General features: G+C 39.2%; 3 protein-coding genes across 3 annotated transcripts in view; 2 read left to right on the top strand and 1 right to left on the bottom strand.

The window, feature by feature from the left end:
- LOC119912663 (zinc finger protein 239-like) overlaps positions 1-17,978 on the top strand; it is a 136,334-nt gene that overhangs the window by 32,740 nt on the left and 85,616 nt on the right. The window lies entirely within an intron of this gene.
- The window catches only part of LOC119912601 (zinc finger protein 2-like), a 746,717-nt gene that overhangs the window by 15,920 nt on the left and 712,819 nt on the right, over positions 1-17,978 (bottom strand). The window lies entirely within an intron of this gene.
- LOC119912691 (zinc finger protein 239-like) lies at positions 234-9,398 on the top strand. The gene is made up of 2 exons (XM_038731981.1): positions 234-448; positions 7,788-9,398. The coding sequence occupies exons 1-2, from the start codon at positions 380-382 to the stop codon at positions 8,529-8,531; spliced, it is 813 nt and encodes a 270-aa protein (XP_038587909.1). The 5' UTR covers positions 234-379; the 3' UTR covers positions 8,532-9,398.

A 17,978-nucleotide genomic window follows, 5' to 3' on the forward strand; every position in this document is an offset into this window, starting at 1 on the left:
CCTACAGCAGCAGTGGTTTACATAAAATGAATTGATCATTTACAATATAAACACATGGTTGAAAAATAAATAATATATTTATTCATTCAAACTATTATGTATTAATTCAACATTTATGCAGAGGACGTGGGCTGTGAAGTCAATTTGAGAATATTGTGCAAAATCCTTCCCTCCACAATAAACTTCATCTTCTGCCTGAAATCAAAACGGCCTTAGCAACGGTAACTAAGGGGGCGGGGCGATACGCCGTGACATCGCGAGAACACTCCGCGGGATCCCGCAGCGCTCCTGTATCTCAGCCTGAAGAGCTCCGAGACCAGAATCCAGACTCAGTCCAGGACAACACGGTCCACCAGTCACAGCGGAGACCTGCAGGACGATGGAGAACCAGAACCCGGACCACAGGAGCCAAACAGCAGCCTCGTGCTCTGATAGCAGCGATGTTCAGGTCAGTGTTCATGACTTCATCACGAGACTAAAGACACGAGGAAGAGTCTCGAGGGTCCGTGTATCATCCGTTCATTCTGTTGTTAGAGATCAGAGCCTGAAAACCCGCTCCAGGGTTTGTGTTGACGTGGTTTGATTTCCGTTTCAAACTGAGTCTCTTTCTTTCTATGGATCCACCACAACTCTCGTGCTGCAGAGGGTGAAAGATTTTGTAGCGCGAGTGTAAAACATCTGTTACCATCTTAAACAGACACGTGCCTGTCAGGACATTAATGTTGCACACCGGACTCACAGCACTTCCTGCTTTACAAAACATCCATCTATGAGCCATACAAATCACATTACACTTAAATCCGAGGACATGCAACGTGACGTTTAATTCATCATACTCTATAAAGTGTATTGTTACTTATGTTGTTACTGAGGAACCTTATATAGTGATAATTATCATTGTTGTTTTATTGCTCAGCCCTAGGATTATAATAATAATTGGAGACGTGAACATGAATTGTCCACAGCACCTAAGATCTCCCATCTCCACTGACTATTTTCTGACGGTATTGAATTAACATTGTGAGGCGGATGAGTTTATTTGCGCCCAAAGTGCAGACTGAGAACACAGAGTCAGGAGCGTGAGGAGCTTTAACAGGATTTATTGTGCAGATTAATGAATAGTGCCACGAAGGAACTTAAATCCAATCCAGGAGAGATTATGTACTACACATTCCATCAAATTAAATGACCGGTATTTCCTGCCCCAGTTTCCGGCTCCCACCCCAACGGATGTCTGAGTGGAACTGACTGAAAGACTTTATGAGGCAATAAAATATAAACTTGAATTAATTAACTTTGATTTGGAATCAAGTCAGTCTTTATTATTAAACAACTAAAGAATAAATTGAATTAATTACAGTAAAGCAGTAAACAGTGAGTTAAAAATAAACAGCATTTTAATTTACCTTCAACAGCATGCAGCAAAATTAGACTTTGTAAAATCTTTGCTAAAACTTTGTGTCACAAACTTACCATCGTTTTCCCTCTTGTGAAACCTCCTCTCAAACTTGTGGGTCTTAAAACTTTAAACCTTTCAGAGTCTGTGTCTCTTCTTCTCTGTCTTTCTGCTGTAGCTAATAATAATAATAATAATAATAATAATAATAATAATAATAATGTGTAGCAGGCTGAACAGAGGAATCTCTCTCGCTCCCTCCCAAGCCAACCACCCACCCCTCCCTCCCTTTCTCAAGCAGGCACATCAACTTCTATGTTTTAACTGTCATCTTCAGGTAATCTTGTAGACCAGTTATGGAATAGAGTTATCTATAACCCAGACTCCGGTTTTTAAAAACGCAATCTGGTTTTATCAGACAGAGAGGACATTATTTTTATCTAAAGCCGGCTCCTGTCCCTCTAGGCTATTAGCCGACCGTCAGACTCCCTCACGCAGACAAACAAGAGGATGTGGGCAGAGTTAGCCGTGAGCCAATGATAAGAGGCTATAATGATGGGAGTCCGTGAAAATCAAAGGAGAACATTTTCTTCAAGAAATTGCCAAGAGGGCACTTGGATCCTTGAACGAGATCTACCTACCAAAGAGGGGACCTCTATGCGGTGGAACTGTATATTTTTTCAGGGCCACTTTATTGAGAATTTACAGTTTTACCTGTAATTCAGAAGTAACTTGGATGCGTGCACTAATATCAAGGACGTATTGGCAGCAAAAGTTCTTTATCCAGGTTTCAATTATATAAAATGTCTTATTACACTAGTGCAGTCATTTAAACTTTCTCTTGGGAGAATTCAGGTTTGTCTGTGGTGGTTGGTCATTTTTATGACCTTTGTGGAACCTTCATCTTTATCTTATTTTGTATTTGCTGTTCGTAATTTGAAATCGTACACAGGTTTTTAATCACACGTCATCTACACTTTGTTGTGGTTATATGGACATCTTCAGGAAATTAATTTTTTAAACTAATTTATGAATCGAGTGAGGTCAGGTAATAAGATAATGAAGTTCACTTTTTCTAATAAGGATAATCTGATATTCAAACTCCAGAGTTTATGATGTGAAGAAATTGGTAAAATTAATAATACAAGAAAAATCTAAAGTCTCAGGTTTAGTGGTTGTCTTAACCATTTTCAATCTTGACACTGCATTAAAATGAATGGCTGCTCGTAAGACAGGGAGTCATAAAAAAATAAAAAATAAATAAAATTAGGACTAAAATGCTCAGCAGCAAGACCTTTTTTCATTTATTTTATTAATTGCTAAAACAGGTTTATTATCAACGTTTACTAAACCTGATTCTGTCCCCAAATATTCTAAAATGATATTGAACAGTTATTATATTATTACGACCACAGGATTTCATTCAATTTTGCAATGTAGTTGCTTCTTCAATCTAGATTTTATAGGAATGCATTTTATTTGTTGACTGCATTAATGGAGCAACACTCAGTCCAGCATGGATGAATAAAAAGGAATGAGATATTTCTATTAAAAGAATATTTTAATCTAAACTAAATAATTAATATGTAGTTACATTTACAAAATAAGGACAATTCGTATGCAGCAAAAAACCCAAAACTACAAAGGGTTAACAGCGTCCAAATGGCTCCAATTTAGTCTTTCTATAATATATAGAGAATATGTCCCTCATTCTTAAGTAAAGTCTGGATCATATCTAAGTCACTAGTCTCTCTAACAGGCCTCCTCTTTTCCCTTAGTAAAAAAAAACCCAACATTATAGTTTACAACTACAGCAACTGAAAACTTCAAGAGCTAAAGTTTGATCCTTTAACTGAGAAACAGCTACCTTTTTGCTAATTAGTGTGCAACCCACAGTATCCCTGTGAATAAGACTTTTACAGAGGACATGAAATCCAGAATCCTTTCCTTGGTGATGAAGTGTTCAAATGCTAGTTATGTTTATTTAAAATGATGTTATGTTGTACCAACGTGAAAACTAGTTTAGCGACAAAAGAGCAAATTCATGTGTTTTTGAGTGCTGTATTAAACGGTGGGTCCAGCTAAGTTTAATAACCATTGGTTTTTGATATAACAGGTAATAGTAATTCTCTCCTGATAAAAATAAAACAGAAGGTTAGAATAAATCTCGTATAGGTAAAAGAATAAAAATCAGCTCTTTATTTTGGCTCAACCGTGATCTGTGATGATAATATTTATTGCACCTTCCAAACCTCAACAGGAACCAGCAGCTTCAACAACAAAAGTATGAAACCATATTTATCATAGGACTTTTTATTTATTTATTTTTATGTTATGCTCCGATTCCTGACAAAGTCTTGACTAGCAGGATGTTCAGCAGTCTTACACGGTTTCATTGCTTGCCTTGCATTCAACCATAGTGGCTAGTTTTGTCCTTGACAATAAGGCTTTAGTAAAAAGTCTCATCACTGCCGCGACCTCTTTTTGAGACCATGCTGTTTCTATTCATTTTTCAGAGACACTACAAAAGAGGAAAACAGATTGTCATTGATAACCCAAACTCTAGGGTTAACTCTTAATTTTCATTACATTTGTTATGTAGTAAATCTACAACTTCAAAGCAATGTAAAGTAGGGATGAACCGATCCAACTTTTCCTCTCCTGGTACTAAACTGGTCTGATATCCCAACTCGCTGTGCTAACATGTGGCATATTTTACCCTTGCTGCTAAGAGTTAGTACATGACATGCAACAGTAGTCCTCGTTTTCTGAGCTGCTCTCCTTTTGTCAAACTTTGTGAGATGTGAAAACATTTATTTCATCCGCACAATGTTTCTACACTAGTTTTAGGGAGAAGTCGGTTTTTGGTAGTGATAAGCTAGCCCAAATCACAACATCAAAACTTCTAGTTTCACATAAAAAAAATGTTTTGTGAAGCACATGCAGGAAGGAATGAATTACAATCAGCAATAGTTTGACAGAACAACATGAGGTTATTGCAGCCAATGGACAGCAGAACAACAAAGAAGCCGCCTGCTGTGAAGAACAGAATTACATATTGTGATAAATACATTAATATGGGCCGCTGGTTGTTTATGGCACTAAAACTGAGTTTATGGCTCACTATGACCCTGAACTGATAGTAAAATACTTTTGTGTTTGCATTGTGTATTTACCATGGGGTTCGTGCCCTTCCCTTCTCCTGTTTGTCCCTCTTATTCTTGTTACACAGTGCAAAAGAACAAATCTTATCTCTGTACTACAAGTGTTACGTAAGTTACAGGATATTATAAATCTACAACTTCAAAGCAATGTTAATTACATTTTCATTAGCTTCAGAGTATTCTACAGGAACTGGCTAGGAGGTGTATTTAGTCATCTGGAAAGGGAGATCATGAGTAAAGTTTAAAGTTTGGTGATGTTGACACTGACTTGCATTAAAATAGCTTTAAAAGCGGCTTGCTAGTTAAATATTTCTATTCTTGCGTACCTGTAGAGATGTGCCTTCCAGAGTGGTTAATATATAGGGGTGGAATATTAAAAAAAATGTATTAAGAATATATTTAACATGATAATTTAATAGAAATACGGTAGCTTTGCTTAGCCTACATGCAATGAATCAATGGCCTGACTCTCTCCATCCCTGCAGAATGTACAGGCTAGTATCCCACCATATAGTTGATCATGTGTTAAACGCTAATTCCAACGTTTCTTTTCTTGATTCCCATGTGGAGAGACAAAACTTTTTAAATGAAGTGTACATTTTGACTGGTTTTCCACAAATGCAGCAGTAGGTTATATTACTTACTAAAGAGGATGTGTTTAAAGACTGGATGTACTGATCGTCACCAGTTTCAGCACTATCCTTAACAGACATGTCTTTCCATTAAGAGCTTTAGCCCGAACTTCATTTCCCTACAAGTATTTTCAGTCTGTGTTGTGTTGACTGCAGTCTTAGTGTTGGACATTTTAATATTAAGTTCTTGTGAGGGTTGCACATATTTTGAACGCCCCGCTGTGCTTTCTCATGAACTAGTCTGATTGACTCTAAGAATCAGGTAAATATTCCTCCTCTGATAAATTCTACTCACTTGAACTCACTCTTATTTTGCTGCACGCTGTTGAAGGTAATTTAAAATACTTTTTAATTTTAACTCACTGTTATACTATTTTACCGCTTTACTGTAATTATTTCAATTTATTCTTTACTTGTTTAATAATAAAGACTGCCTTGATTCAAAATCAATGGAGAAACCTCCTACTGCTCCTATGCAGGACCCGGAGACTTATAACTCACCGTTTTACTGCTAAATATATTGCCAATAACACCTACTAGTTAATTCATTCGAGTTTATGTTTTATTACTTCATAAAATCTTTAAATCAATGAAAAAACCTCCTCCAATTATCAGTCAAAAAACACACAAAGGAAGGATGTGGACTCCCCTTTATCAGCTACACATAGACATCCGGGTGGGGGCCGGAAATGGGAGGTCGGAAGTAACTGTCAAAATTATTTTGATGGAAGGTCATGTATACTCTCTCTTATCTCCAACACACAGCCTAACTCACTAACGTTACCATCAAGTGAACAAGGTTTACTATTCACAGTGAACACCAGTATCTCCTGTAAGTCACTGGCAAGTAGGTTTTAACTTTGCTTTGGAACTATATAAAATAAAAGCAAGTACTATAACCACAACTGTACACTAACAATGTGTATTTAGAATAATAAAGCAACAGTCCCCTTTCATACTACTGCTGTAGTTTATTTTTCCAAAGTGCTTGTAATTTATAAGTGGAGAATGTTACACATTTTCGATTCTCCCTCAACTTTCATAAAACTGCCAATATTCAAGTTCTCAACAGTTGATTTCTCGTCTCAATACCTCTCAAAAGTGTATTTAGTGATGAAATAGTGTACAAAGCTTGTAAAAACAAAAGCCGTTCTGCTGTTCGCCTTTTTCTCCGCTGCTTTCCGCTTCCCGCATGAATGCTTCTTCTTCGTGTCTTACAGTCGAGCAGTCCTCTGCGCTGCTGTTAGAAATAAACAAGCAGAAATATTGTTAAAGAAGATTGCCATCTCTCCCGTAAACAGCATCTTTGCAACGAAGCGTCGACAAACTTTTATAATCTATATATTGTCGATTACATCGACCAATCGTTGCAGCCCTATAGGTGGGGGAGACTGGACTGATTTTCTACTGGTCGCCATCTAACTCAGCCAGTAAGCAGCTACATGTAGCTTTAGATGTGTCAGGTTCAGACACCTATAATATCAGACAAGGAAGAAAGACAAGAGAGTTAATGGCTTTTTACTCGCGAGGAGAACGGACAGAGATGTTCTCAGTTACAAACTCCAACCGCTCTGAGTTATCTCTTCCGTTTCCTCTCTTTTTATTATATTCAGGGTTCCCTAGTTACATGCATGTTGCTGCTCTAAAGGGAAAGGGGGTGCAGCAGCAACATGAAACGTGATCAGTGTCATATTATTGTACAGTACTGTTCCAGGAACTATGTACATTAAGCTCAGTCGCCTCATAGGGCCAGAAATCGGTTCCTGTTATTATGTTGTTGTTGTCGTCGTCCGCTCCGTGTGTCATTTCCTTCAGTCACACCATCCGCTGTAGACTTCCTGTCAGCACATTTCTGCAGACAGACTTGCATTAGTACACGTCTTGAGATAGAGAGATAGAGAAAGATAGTGTGTGTGTGTGTACACACACACACACACACACACTATATATCCATATTGTTTCAGATTGCATTGGCGAGAGTAAATATGAGATAACTTATATACGTACTGGTTCCAACAAGATGTTATATGAATCTGGTCCCTGGAGCACAGGTTTGATCAGCTGGCAAATTTCAATGCACATTTTAGAGCATAAGTTCCAACTATTATTAACAATGGAAAGCTGAGGTCTGTCAGTCTTCACAATGAACATTTGCGGTTCTATCACTAAACTCATTCACTACAGAATATTATGAACAGGACACAAAACATGGTCCACATCTTCTCAAGCACACTGATCTTCCAAAACCACTGTCAAACTTGTTATTTATCATCATTTAACCACCTACTCTCTGCATTGCATGGTTTTATTTCTATTTTGAAGTATATAAAAATATAAATAAAATGTGTTATACTGACAACAGGGGCATCTGTCATTCAGATTCCTAAATAGGTCTGTCCCACCCCAGGACCCCCCTCTGTGGACAAACCCCTGCAGGTGGTTGTCAGAGGTGGTAATGCATTAATCAAACTTGAACATTGTGGGTTATGTTCCACAGACATGCTCTTAATGTCATTTATGGTTCTAGGTAGCCCGCTCCACCATGACATCTCACTTACTGTCTTTCTCTCTCTGTATGTCTGTCTGTTTCTATAGAAACGGAAAGGAAAAGATGGACCCAAACGTCAAGACAAACCACTGACAAAATCAAGATCTTCAAACACTGTACAGAAACCGTACAGCTGTGAAGAATGTGGGGCAACTTTCAGTGCATCAGCTAACCTAATAATCCACCAACGTGTTCACACTGGAGAGAAACCGTATGGCTGTGACCAGTGTGAGAAGGCTTTCAGCACATCAGGTTCTCTGAAAGTCCACAAGCGCATTCACACCGGAGAGAAACCGTTCAGCTGTGACGAATGTGGGAAAGCTTTCATTACATCCCCTTGCCTAAAACTGCACAAACGTATTCACACGGGAGAGAGACCGTACGGCTGTGACAGGTGTGAGAAAGCTTTCACCACTCTAGGTGGTCTAAAAAGTCACATACGTGTTCACACTGGAGAGAAGCCGTTTTGGTGTGATCAGTGTGGGAGAGGTTTTGCTGCGAGTACTTCCCTTAAACTCCACCAATTCATTCACTCTGGAAAGAAACCGTACAGCTGTGACCATTGTGAGAAAACGTTCAGCAGTCAAAGTAGCCTAAACCAACACAGACAAATTCACACTGGAGAGAGAATATACAGCTGTGACCAGTGTGAGAAAGCTTTCACTTCTGGAAATGACTTGCATAAACACCGGCGCATGCACAAATGGAACAAAACCTTAGAAGAGCAATGTCAGAAAGCCTCCATCACAAGTCCATTTGAACACCGCTACATGGAAACCCCACTGCCCTGACCAATGTGGACAACGTTCATGCAGTTATGGTTGCCTAAAAATCCAGCAAGGTGTTTACAAAACTGTTCAGTTGAAAATAACATCTGTCGAACTGAGAAACAAATGTTTCTTTGTTAGAAAATTATGAAGATGATGCATGTATGCTGTGTTTAACCAAGTTATTTTCTAGTAGTAAATTTCTGGTAGACTTGGTCAAACCTCGTCAGCTCTGTTGTATAAAAGCAGGAGTAATTCTGAGAGGGAGGGTCAGCGTTAAGTTTGTTCCCTTTTTTTCCCCTCTTGGCTTTTAGATTCTGCAGATTTTTTTTAAACTAAGATTCTTAGACTTTACTTGAATTTTCATTGTTTATTTTCTATCTCTGTACTCAATTTCTGGATGTAGAATTTCTTTTTGTTTTTATGTTTTGGTAAATAAAACCAAGTAGATAACTTGATCTATTGAAAGACCTTCACTAAAACTTCTTTCACAACATTTTGGTAAGACCCCTTGTTCTCTAACAAATCTTATATAAATATTCATGTTTCAGTGTTTTCAGGTGTGGATTACATCAGGCACAAATGAAACACTGCAACAGGTTTAAAGAGAAGTAAGACTTTTTATTTCTTATTAATGTCAGTTTAAAAGATAATTTCAAATTAGATGTAATGCATATTTTTGTCTGATACATTGTGTTGAAACTCACTTGTTTTAGTGTGTAAGTTTTAATGCCATCTAGTGGTGAGGGTTGCAAATTTCAACCAACGCTCACTGTGCATTCACATGCTCCTGGGAATGTAAAATATTTTGTGCCTTTTCTTCCATGCGTTTGTACATAATATCAATTGAATTTATAAATCCAACAGCAAAAAGGCTGTGAAAACTGTCAACGGTCCTCTTTTAATATTGTTATATAATAATGACTACGCCTGGCAAAGTTTTTATTATTTGTGTCTTCTTATAAATTTGTGTACTGTTCTGTATACTTATTTATGTTATTTCTGGGGGGGCAATAAATACAAAATATTCTCAAGAGAAATTTTTGAAGGGGACACAACAATATATATATGGGATACTATTATTTTTCTGGCCAACAACACAAAGCAATAGTTGAGATATATAGAGATAGATATATTATTTTTTTTTTTTTTTTTTTTTAGGTATTTAATGGTAGCAGGCCAATTGACCCTTCAAAGCCATGCCTCGAATACACAGCTGGCCAATCACAGTGCAGTACAGGACTCGCTCTAACTGAAGTGCACTCCTTTGACTCTAATGTAAAGGGCGTCGTTGTCTAACTTATTTTGACTGTATATTTTTAAAATATGGTCAAACGCTGTTCCTGGGGCACTTCTGATAGCTACCCAGAGAGGTTGAAAGGAGAAGTATGATTTGTTCTCTTTCCAAAACCATACCAACCAATAAATCCATAAAAATATCGGCTGTGGATCGTTCCTAATGTAATGTTAGTTAGCTAATGCTAGACAACTTCCTACTGAATGTAACGTAATAAATCCCTATTGTTCTGCTTTTTAATGATAGTAATAATGAATAGAGGCCTACACAGCTTCACAGGAACAGTGTTGATCCTTAATATCGTTGTCTTTTGTCTCAATCGTCGGGGATGCTGTGGTTCACTTGTAACGTTACTGTGAGATTGGCAGGCTTTAGCTTCTGTCTTGCATTTTTTTTCACGTCCGTTTGAGTCTGTTTGACAGTTTAACTCAGTTTCACAGTTTAACTCGGGGGGGATCTCTCCAGTAGATCTATGGTATCGACCTAATATCGGTTCACATACAGCACCATCGCTGTAGTAAGAGATGCACAGATTAATTTTTTTCTGGCTGATTCCAGTTAACGATTTCTTTGAAAGGTCTGACCTGCCGATTCATAAGAAGATCCATATCTGACAGCATACACAAACATTTTTGTAACTATTTATTAGGATCCCCATCAGCACCAGTATAAATGTTAGCTATTCTCACTGGTCTCAATTGTATGGTCATAATTAAACATTGATTATAAAATGGCATTTTCACTGGAAGCAGCTGAATATAAATTGCACACCATTTTAATTCTTCTTAATGCTCTAATTTATTTTAGTGTTTAATCACAAACCACAGTAATCTGCTCACCTTGCTTTTCCCCTCAGACACAGAAGCACACACCTACACCTGCCATCTCTCTCTCTGTCTGCTCTGACTTTATCTGTCAGCAGTTTTATTTAAAAGAACTCACGTTTGGTATCTTCTCACCCGTTATTCTGTTTTCACAGCAGCAGATGAGCCGCTTGTTGTTAATTACCGATAGAGACCACCGTGGTCTGAATGACATCGTCACTGTGTCTTTACCTGCTCCCTGATTTACAAAATCCACAGCGTCTCTTTCTGTGTTTCTCCGCAGATGTAGTGAGCGTCGACTCTTCTTCACTCTCGTGAATAACTTCCACACACCTAAGACATGTTTTAGCCTGTGTGTGTGTGATTTGAACTTACTGTCTGTGCACACATGTGAAACATGTGCAGCGTGTTTGTAACGTTCAATGTGACCAGTGTAACACCAAAATCTGTGACCTATCAGATTCTGTGACTACACCCAAACGACAATGTTTTCCTAACCATAGCCAAGTACTTTTGGTGCCTAAACCCAACCAAGCTACAACCGCTTCACATCGTCAACAAAGCCTCCTGCGCTTAACTTCCCATAAGGGTCACAGATTCTGATAGGTCACACATTTTGGTGTCACACCGGCAGAAAATTGGATATTTCCCAGCAAGCAATAGCCGTCATTTCACCGTCTAGGTTTACTATAGACCTGATTTAGTCGGGCTATGAGTAACCCACCCACACGTTTTTGCCAAAATAACTTGTGTATGATATTCCATCATTTAAGCAAGATCTACAGTGATTATTCTTTCACATGATTTATGTGCAGCCTGGGCGTAGACACGATTTAGATTTCTTGTAGACAGACCGGCTATTTGTAGCCCACTTATAGTCAAAAAAGTCAAAAATGATTAAAAGTGTGTTTTTGCCCTGGCAGCACGTGAGACGGTTGATATCCCATTATTTTTGCAATGTCAATAATATCTACAAGATATTAAGTCTCATTAAATTGACATGGTCTATCTGTAGCCACGATTTAGCTCTTATTTGGACAGGCTATGTGTAGTCTGCTTTTAGCCCACCCAGCGAAATAGAGGCAATTAGTGGTCTAATATCAACGGCTTGGCCGTAGCCCTGTTTCAGACCAAATTGGTTACATGTAGTTTTCTAATTTAAAACAAAATGCAATTACTATTTTCAGCCGCTCGATGGCAGCTGTAGCCCTACTGACACAGGACTACTGGCAACGCGAGACTTGAAAGTTAGTAGATTAAACGTTACGATTTCAGCCTTTCAGCGAGCAACGGGCGAGAGTTTAAGAACACTGGAAGCGAAAAGACATTTACTTTGGTCTTGTAAGTATCTGTGTCTTTGTTTGACATGTCTTCATTATTTATCTACATTATTTGTAAATGTGTATGAACCGTGACATTTCAGCGGGTAACGGTGTAGAGTAAGGCATGTTGTGTTTAGCTTAACATGCTGCATGCAAGTGTAACTTAAAGTTACTGTAACGTTAACTACATGATACCCACAGGTTTCCACCTGCCCTTAAAAACTCTTGAATTCAAAGGAGGTTGAAACATGAAACATGTGCAACCTTACCCATTATAAGTTGTTATGAAAGCCACACATATATTTTACTCACTAACGTTAGATCATTATGATATGAAAATATGAGCTTTTGAATTTTGACACTAAATGTTTATTGCAAATTATCCAGCATTCAGTCAGCAAAGACAACAATAAATATTCAGAACAGAACACATTACATTCACAGCACAAAGAATAAAAGCAGCTTTCTCTATTTGGTTGTTCTAATGCAACATGATGGCTAAAACATGTGTCCTGTTCAAGTATCTTTCCATTTTCCACAGCAGTAAATGGGTCAGTAATAAATACTTTTAAATTAAAAAGAAAAAAACCTTATCAATGATTTTTTATACCTTCATTAGAATGATAATTAGAAATACTGTATGTTTTCATTTAAAATCATCTTATGATAGTAGTCATGTCTTGTGGGAAAACAGTGAACATAGTAAATTATACGTTTACTTATATTTATATTCTTACAAATTCAACAGTTGTGGATCCCATTTACCTGAGAGACTGGCGCCAACCCAGAGACCCATCTGATCTGATCTAAGCAGCAGCTTAGATGAAGATCTAGATTTGGATGTAACCAACCAATTTATTTTCTCATTATTTATGTTTTTATTACCGCATTTTGTTAAAATTGTTTGTATTTTCTTCTCATATATATATGTTGTAATCCTTTTTCTTAATAAAATCTTTATATTTAATTTGTTTGGACGGATTACCATTTATGAGAACCTGTTATGTTTGAGTAAAAACAATCTCTATTCTGAACCACTATTCTGTTGTCTATTAGATGTAGATATGTAGTCATTCAAAAGCTGTGTATTTGGTCTGTGGTTAGACGTCTATTAACTTTTCACTGTCAGCCCAAATTCAACCTTGTTTTAGCCTGGAGGTCTGGGCTCTGTTTAGACGTCTATTAGGCGTCTTTTAACCGTGAAATTGCTTGCTGGGTTAAGCGAAACAAAACGGTCCCCAGCGGATCGATCAGCGCATCTCTATCTGTAGAAGATGAGTTCCAGTCCAATAAGCTCTTAAACAAGCTACCACACAAGCAAGGTGATGTTATAATAACAGAGTGGGCTCATAGAATCTTTTGTCATGATTAATTTATTAAGGACTCAGCATCATCTGTAGTAAAGACAGAAGAATCAGTTCATCCAGTGTTTAAAGAGCATAAAACAGCCCTGCAGCCTGCTGGAGCTCCACAACTACTGACGGATTTTAACTGGTTTTCTGCTACCGGACTCCTGTAAGGGGGAAAGCAAGCAGTGGACTAAACCACACTCACCCCATCACCCTCCCGTCCCCGTCGTGATTTCCGCCTCTGGCCCCAGCTGATGCGACACCCGCGATTGTAATCATGAGCACGTCGTGCTGTGAGTCCAGACAGTAACGTTATCGCGGCCCTCCAGTTGTTGGGGAGGCACGACTGCTGATTACACACCTGATTCACGCTCCCTCGGGTTCCTCCCTGTCCTGTTTAAGTGGCAGCCCGACATCCTGTCCTCGCCGGATCATTGGCCCAATCCCAATGTCCCCCCTAAGTCCTAAACCCTGAACCCTGAAGAGGCTGTGAGGGCTCAAAATGCTGTAAACAGGAACGGGACGGCCATTTGCCACTTTATCACGTTAACTTGACGACACTGAAACATGTTGCACACTTTTATCTTGTGTGGGTTTTTTTTTGAGTCCTGCAGGCTATATAGGTTTTTTGTTTGTTGTTGTTTGTGGGGTTCATCAATGGTGATAAATGATTCTAAGTATATAGTATATATTTATTATTTTAATAGTATAAGTATCATTCTTTGACATACTGTAAATATAACCGCGTTTGATCAATGAGCACAGCAAAGTGTCTGAAAAGGACCTAAAGAGGTGGATGCAAATCTCGGCTGCCTGCCGAGATTTGCATCCACCTCGTCGTCAGCATTAATGGTCGTTATCACTTCTCGGCAGGCAGGCGACACCTGACCCGTCAGAAACCGGCACTCCTCTTCAAACCTCCTGGGTCAAACTGCCCTGCCAGTTCTCTGGCCAGTCTGCTCGCCTGCTTCTCTGCATGCACCGACCCCCCGCCAGCTACTACCTGCTCAACCTCTTTGTCTGAGTAAATTACTGAAAATCAGTCAGAGCGTCACGTCTGTTTCTGGGTCTTATCTGAATCGTGACACTGGTAGAGTTTTGCAATATAAACGTCTTAAAAATGAAGGGGGTAGATTTTTTCCAGCGAAGCAATAACGCAATACACAGCAGAGAATATAAAAATATTCTCTTTCTGAAACAAGCTGTAGTTGCTCCTGCCTCTTTAAGCAAATGACCACATGTAGAGAAGAGAGAAAAAAATGTTCTAACTGGAGAACCAGGGCGAATATAAGGTTTTGGCTCCCGGGGATTAAAAAAAAACTTTGGCCATGTTAAACTTTGCAACACTCTAGAAATGACAGAAATTCAGCACAATAGGTCCCTTTAACTGGAGCGACTAAAATGACAGTTTGAACGCAGATGTGTTGGAGAAAACTTGAGTGAACGATTTGCTGGTGTTTTTTTGGAGATTTACCTTTTTGTGATTATCTGTTTTCTGTGCAAACTCCGGAGAGACCACATCACTAGAAATACTGCGGCCTTTTGTCTGTGACGCTTACTGTGTTACTGTGTGTTGGCTCATGAGTCAGTCCAGAACACAAGATAATCATAGAAGCAAATCAGGGTCATTAATATTTTGAACTTGTGAAATGAAATTCACATCGATTCTCTCTGATCTCATTAATCCTTTTGTCCCATCCATTGCCTCATGCTTTAATATTTCTGATCAGTCTGTCGCTGTAAGAACATATTTAAATTTTAAAACAAGCTAGATTACACTAAAATCCAGTAAAAAATATAAAAATAAACTCTTTAGGACCACAAAATATATTATTTCTGTATTAAAACTGCATAAATAATTGGGCATGAAGCTTCTTGATCTTCTTCCTCTGTTGCTGTGTGATGTGGTCGTCCGTTTAACATCACTATGGAAAGTCCACGGTTTAAAAAGACAGGACATCCAGAACATATAAGTCTTGTATATGGCTTTTTTGGGATGGTGTTCTGCAGCTCTCTCTCTCTTTGTGAATTCAGGCCTTCAGCCATTTCTTTTTAAAGGGGATTAACCTCTTGACCTTCTTTCCAGCACCGCTATAGGTATTCAAATGAGTTCAGGCTTTAGGATTCAAATGTCTGATCTTTCTTTGTTTAGTCTGTCTGTTGTGTTTGAACATCGAGTTGTTTTTTGTCTACATGATTGTGTGATTGGCATGAGTTGACCTTAAAGGGCGCTCCCACATTTCCAAGGTCTTTGCGCGCCGTTTTCAAAATGCACACAAACAATGACAGAGGACCTCTGATACGGAGTGATAAGTCCGTGTTTTTGTCCACCGTTGCCCATTTTCACGGGATTTATTGTCTGTTGTGGGGCGCCACTTCAAAAATGCATTAATTCTCCCACGTTGCTTTGCATTTCAGCCTGTCGATTTCAAGATGCATTCGTGTGTGAGGAGTCGGGTGGAAGTTTCAGAGGTTCATCTTTTCCTGACAGGCACTTTGCAGGCCTTGAAATGACGTCTATGGATATCCTGATATTTATTAAACTTTATTTTTGAAACTTTATTTTGGGGCGTCAAAAGCCAACCTTAGGGTCAAAGGTCACCATCCATCAAATTTTGTCAGAAAGTGTTGCACCATACTCACCCTTCAGGTAAAAAAGTAAAACAAAAAGTCCCTGAACCTACAATTGTTTTGGCGTAGTAGAGACAACGCAATATGTCCCATTATACCATTTCAGGCCCTCACCACTCATTCATATTGTCACAATACTTCTGTCACGACACGATATTATTGAACGTATAGTGGAGAGCGCGGGACTGAACATAAGATTTAATGAGATCGCAGAGAGAGAAAAGTTTTATACGCCGATCAGCCGTCACATTATGACAGGTGAAGTGAATAACACTGAGTGGGTGGGAAACACCAGGCTGCAGGTGAACACTGTGTCCTCAGAGTTGATGTGATGAGGATTTGAGCGACTTTGACAAGGGCCGGACTCTCTAAACCGGTCTGCAGGGGTCGGTACCGATCAGAAGTGGACCGGGTCATGGAGGGCCAAGGCTCCATTTTGCCACCAGCACAGCCCTGACCTATAAAGGCATGGACTCCAGTGTGTATGTGTAACAGTGTAAATTATTAAAACATATTTATGGTTAAATTCCTGTTAGACTTGAGACTTTTTAACCATGGTCTTTCTACGCTGTATTTTATTTTGTTGACATTCACAGCAGAAGGCTGTTTCGTTGTCAGTGCGGTGCATTATGGGTGACTCACAGTAGTTGGGGATGCCATGCTATTTGTAAGTTGGGATGCTTTCTGCTCGGACACATATTAACCCAATAAATAGCCGTGTTTCCATCAGCGTTTCTTATCAGAAAAGATTGATGAAAAAAAAAATCCTTAATTTCGCTAAAAAAAGTTTTTACGCTCGCTTGAGGTGGTTTTTGCCTTTGTGAAAACAGAGTAAATGTGCTTAATGGGAGATGGAAACACTTTCCCCGAATAAGTTCTGACGTAGCGAACTTGTGACTCACGACTGATCAGCTGTCTCTGCTGTCGGCGTCTTGCTCGGTTGTGCAGAGTTCTGCACGCCTGCCGAGAATTTCATGCACCTCGCAGCTGGTAACGCTCAGTTTTGCTGAATCTCAATGAATGCTACTTAAACTGAGTATAATAAAATATTAACGACTCTAAACGTTCAGAAAATATATACTTTGAGTCTTTGATCACCATTGATGAACCCCACAAAGGATATTTGGAGGTTCATGCAAAACTCAGCGGATATTCCCCTAACGTGTGAGACATGGCTGGTAGCAGTTTACCTGCTTGAAACACCATTTTTCTCAGATCAATGGCCATCAGGTTCACGCGACTGGTTTTATTTCTGGTTTGGAACCCAGACGCCTTGTTTATTACAGCCGTGTGTAACGTCAACATCACACGTGGCTGGTTTATTTGTTCCAAACCAGCAGATGGAAATTCATAGTTATATTGCTCTACAAGCTATCGTTCATTTAATGTGTTGTAACAAATGGCATTTTGGCGAGCTGCTGACGAGCTCTGTGGCGTAAGTGACAGACTGGTCTGTTAATCTGGAACCTTGGTTTCTAGTTTGAGCGCCATCTGACCAACTTCTCATTCATGATGAACAACTGTGTTTGTGTCCCAGTGTTGCAGAGTAAACGATTCTGAGTGCTCCATCCATCTTGACTCCAGCGAAGTGTTTGGGGGAGAGCAGACAGAACAAGATAGAGAAAATGTGCACTGCGTGTTCTGACAGCTTTCGCTCAGAACCAGCATAAAGTTGTTCACTTACAGTAGCTCGCTCTGATGGATCGGACCACACGGGTCAGCCTTCACTCCCCACGTGCATCACTGAGCCTCTTACATAAAGACCAGCAGGCGCTCGTAATCTTATGAAGGATCGTTGGATCTCATCAGAGGCACCTGAAAGTCTGATCTGACATGAATAAGGAGACACTGGAGTGAAGCTGAGGAGGATTAGAGCACTTTTGACTTTCAGGCTTTTGGTGTTACCAGAAAACAAAACATTACAACAATCAAGTCTGGATGAGACGAAGGTGTGAATTAAGATCTCTGCATCAGCCTGGACAGGAGAGACCTGACCTGTTGTTTCCCTCCCGACTTCCTGGAGGCGCCTTCCTGTTTTGTTTTTTTAA

Source organism: Micropterus salmoides, unplaced genomic scaffold, assembly GCF_014851395.1.
Source record: "Micropterus salmoides isolate LMB-PRFRI ecotype aquatic unplaced genomic scaffold, ASM1485139v1 Ms_hic_scaffold_2, whole genome shotgun sequence".
Taxonomy (NCBI): domain Eukaryota; kingdom Metazoa; phylum Chordata; class Actinopteri; order Centrarchiformes; family Centrarchidae; genus Micropterus; species Micropterus salmoides.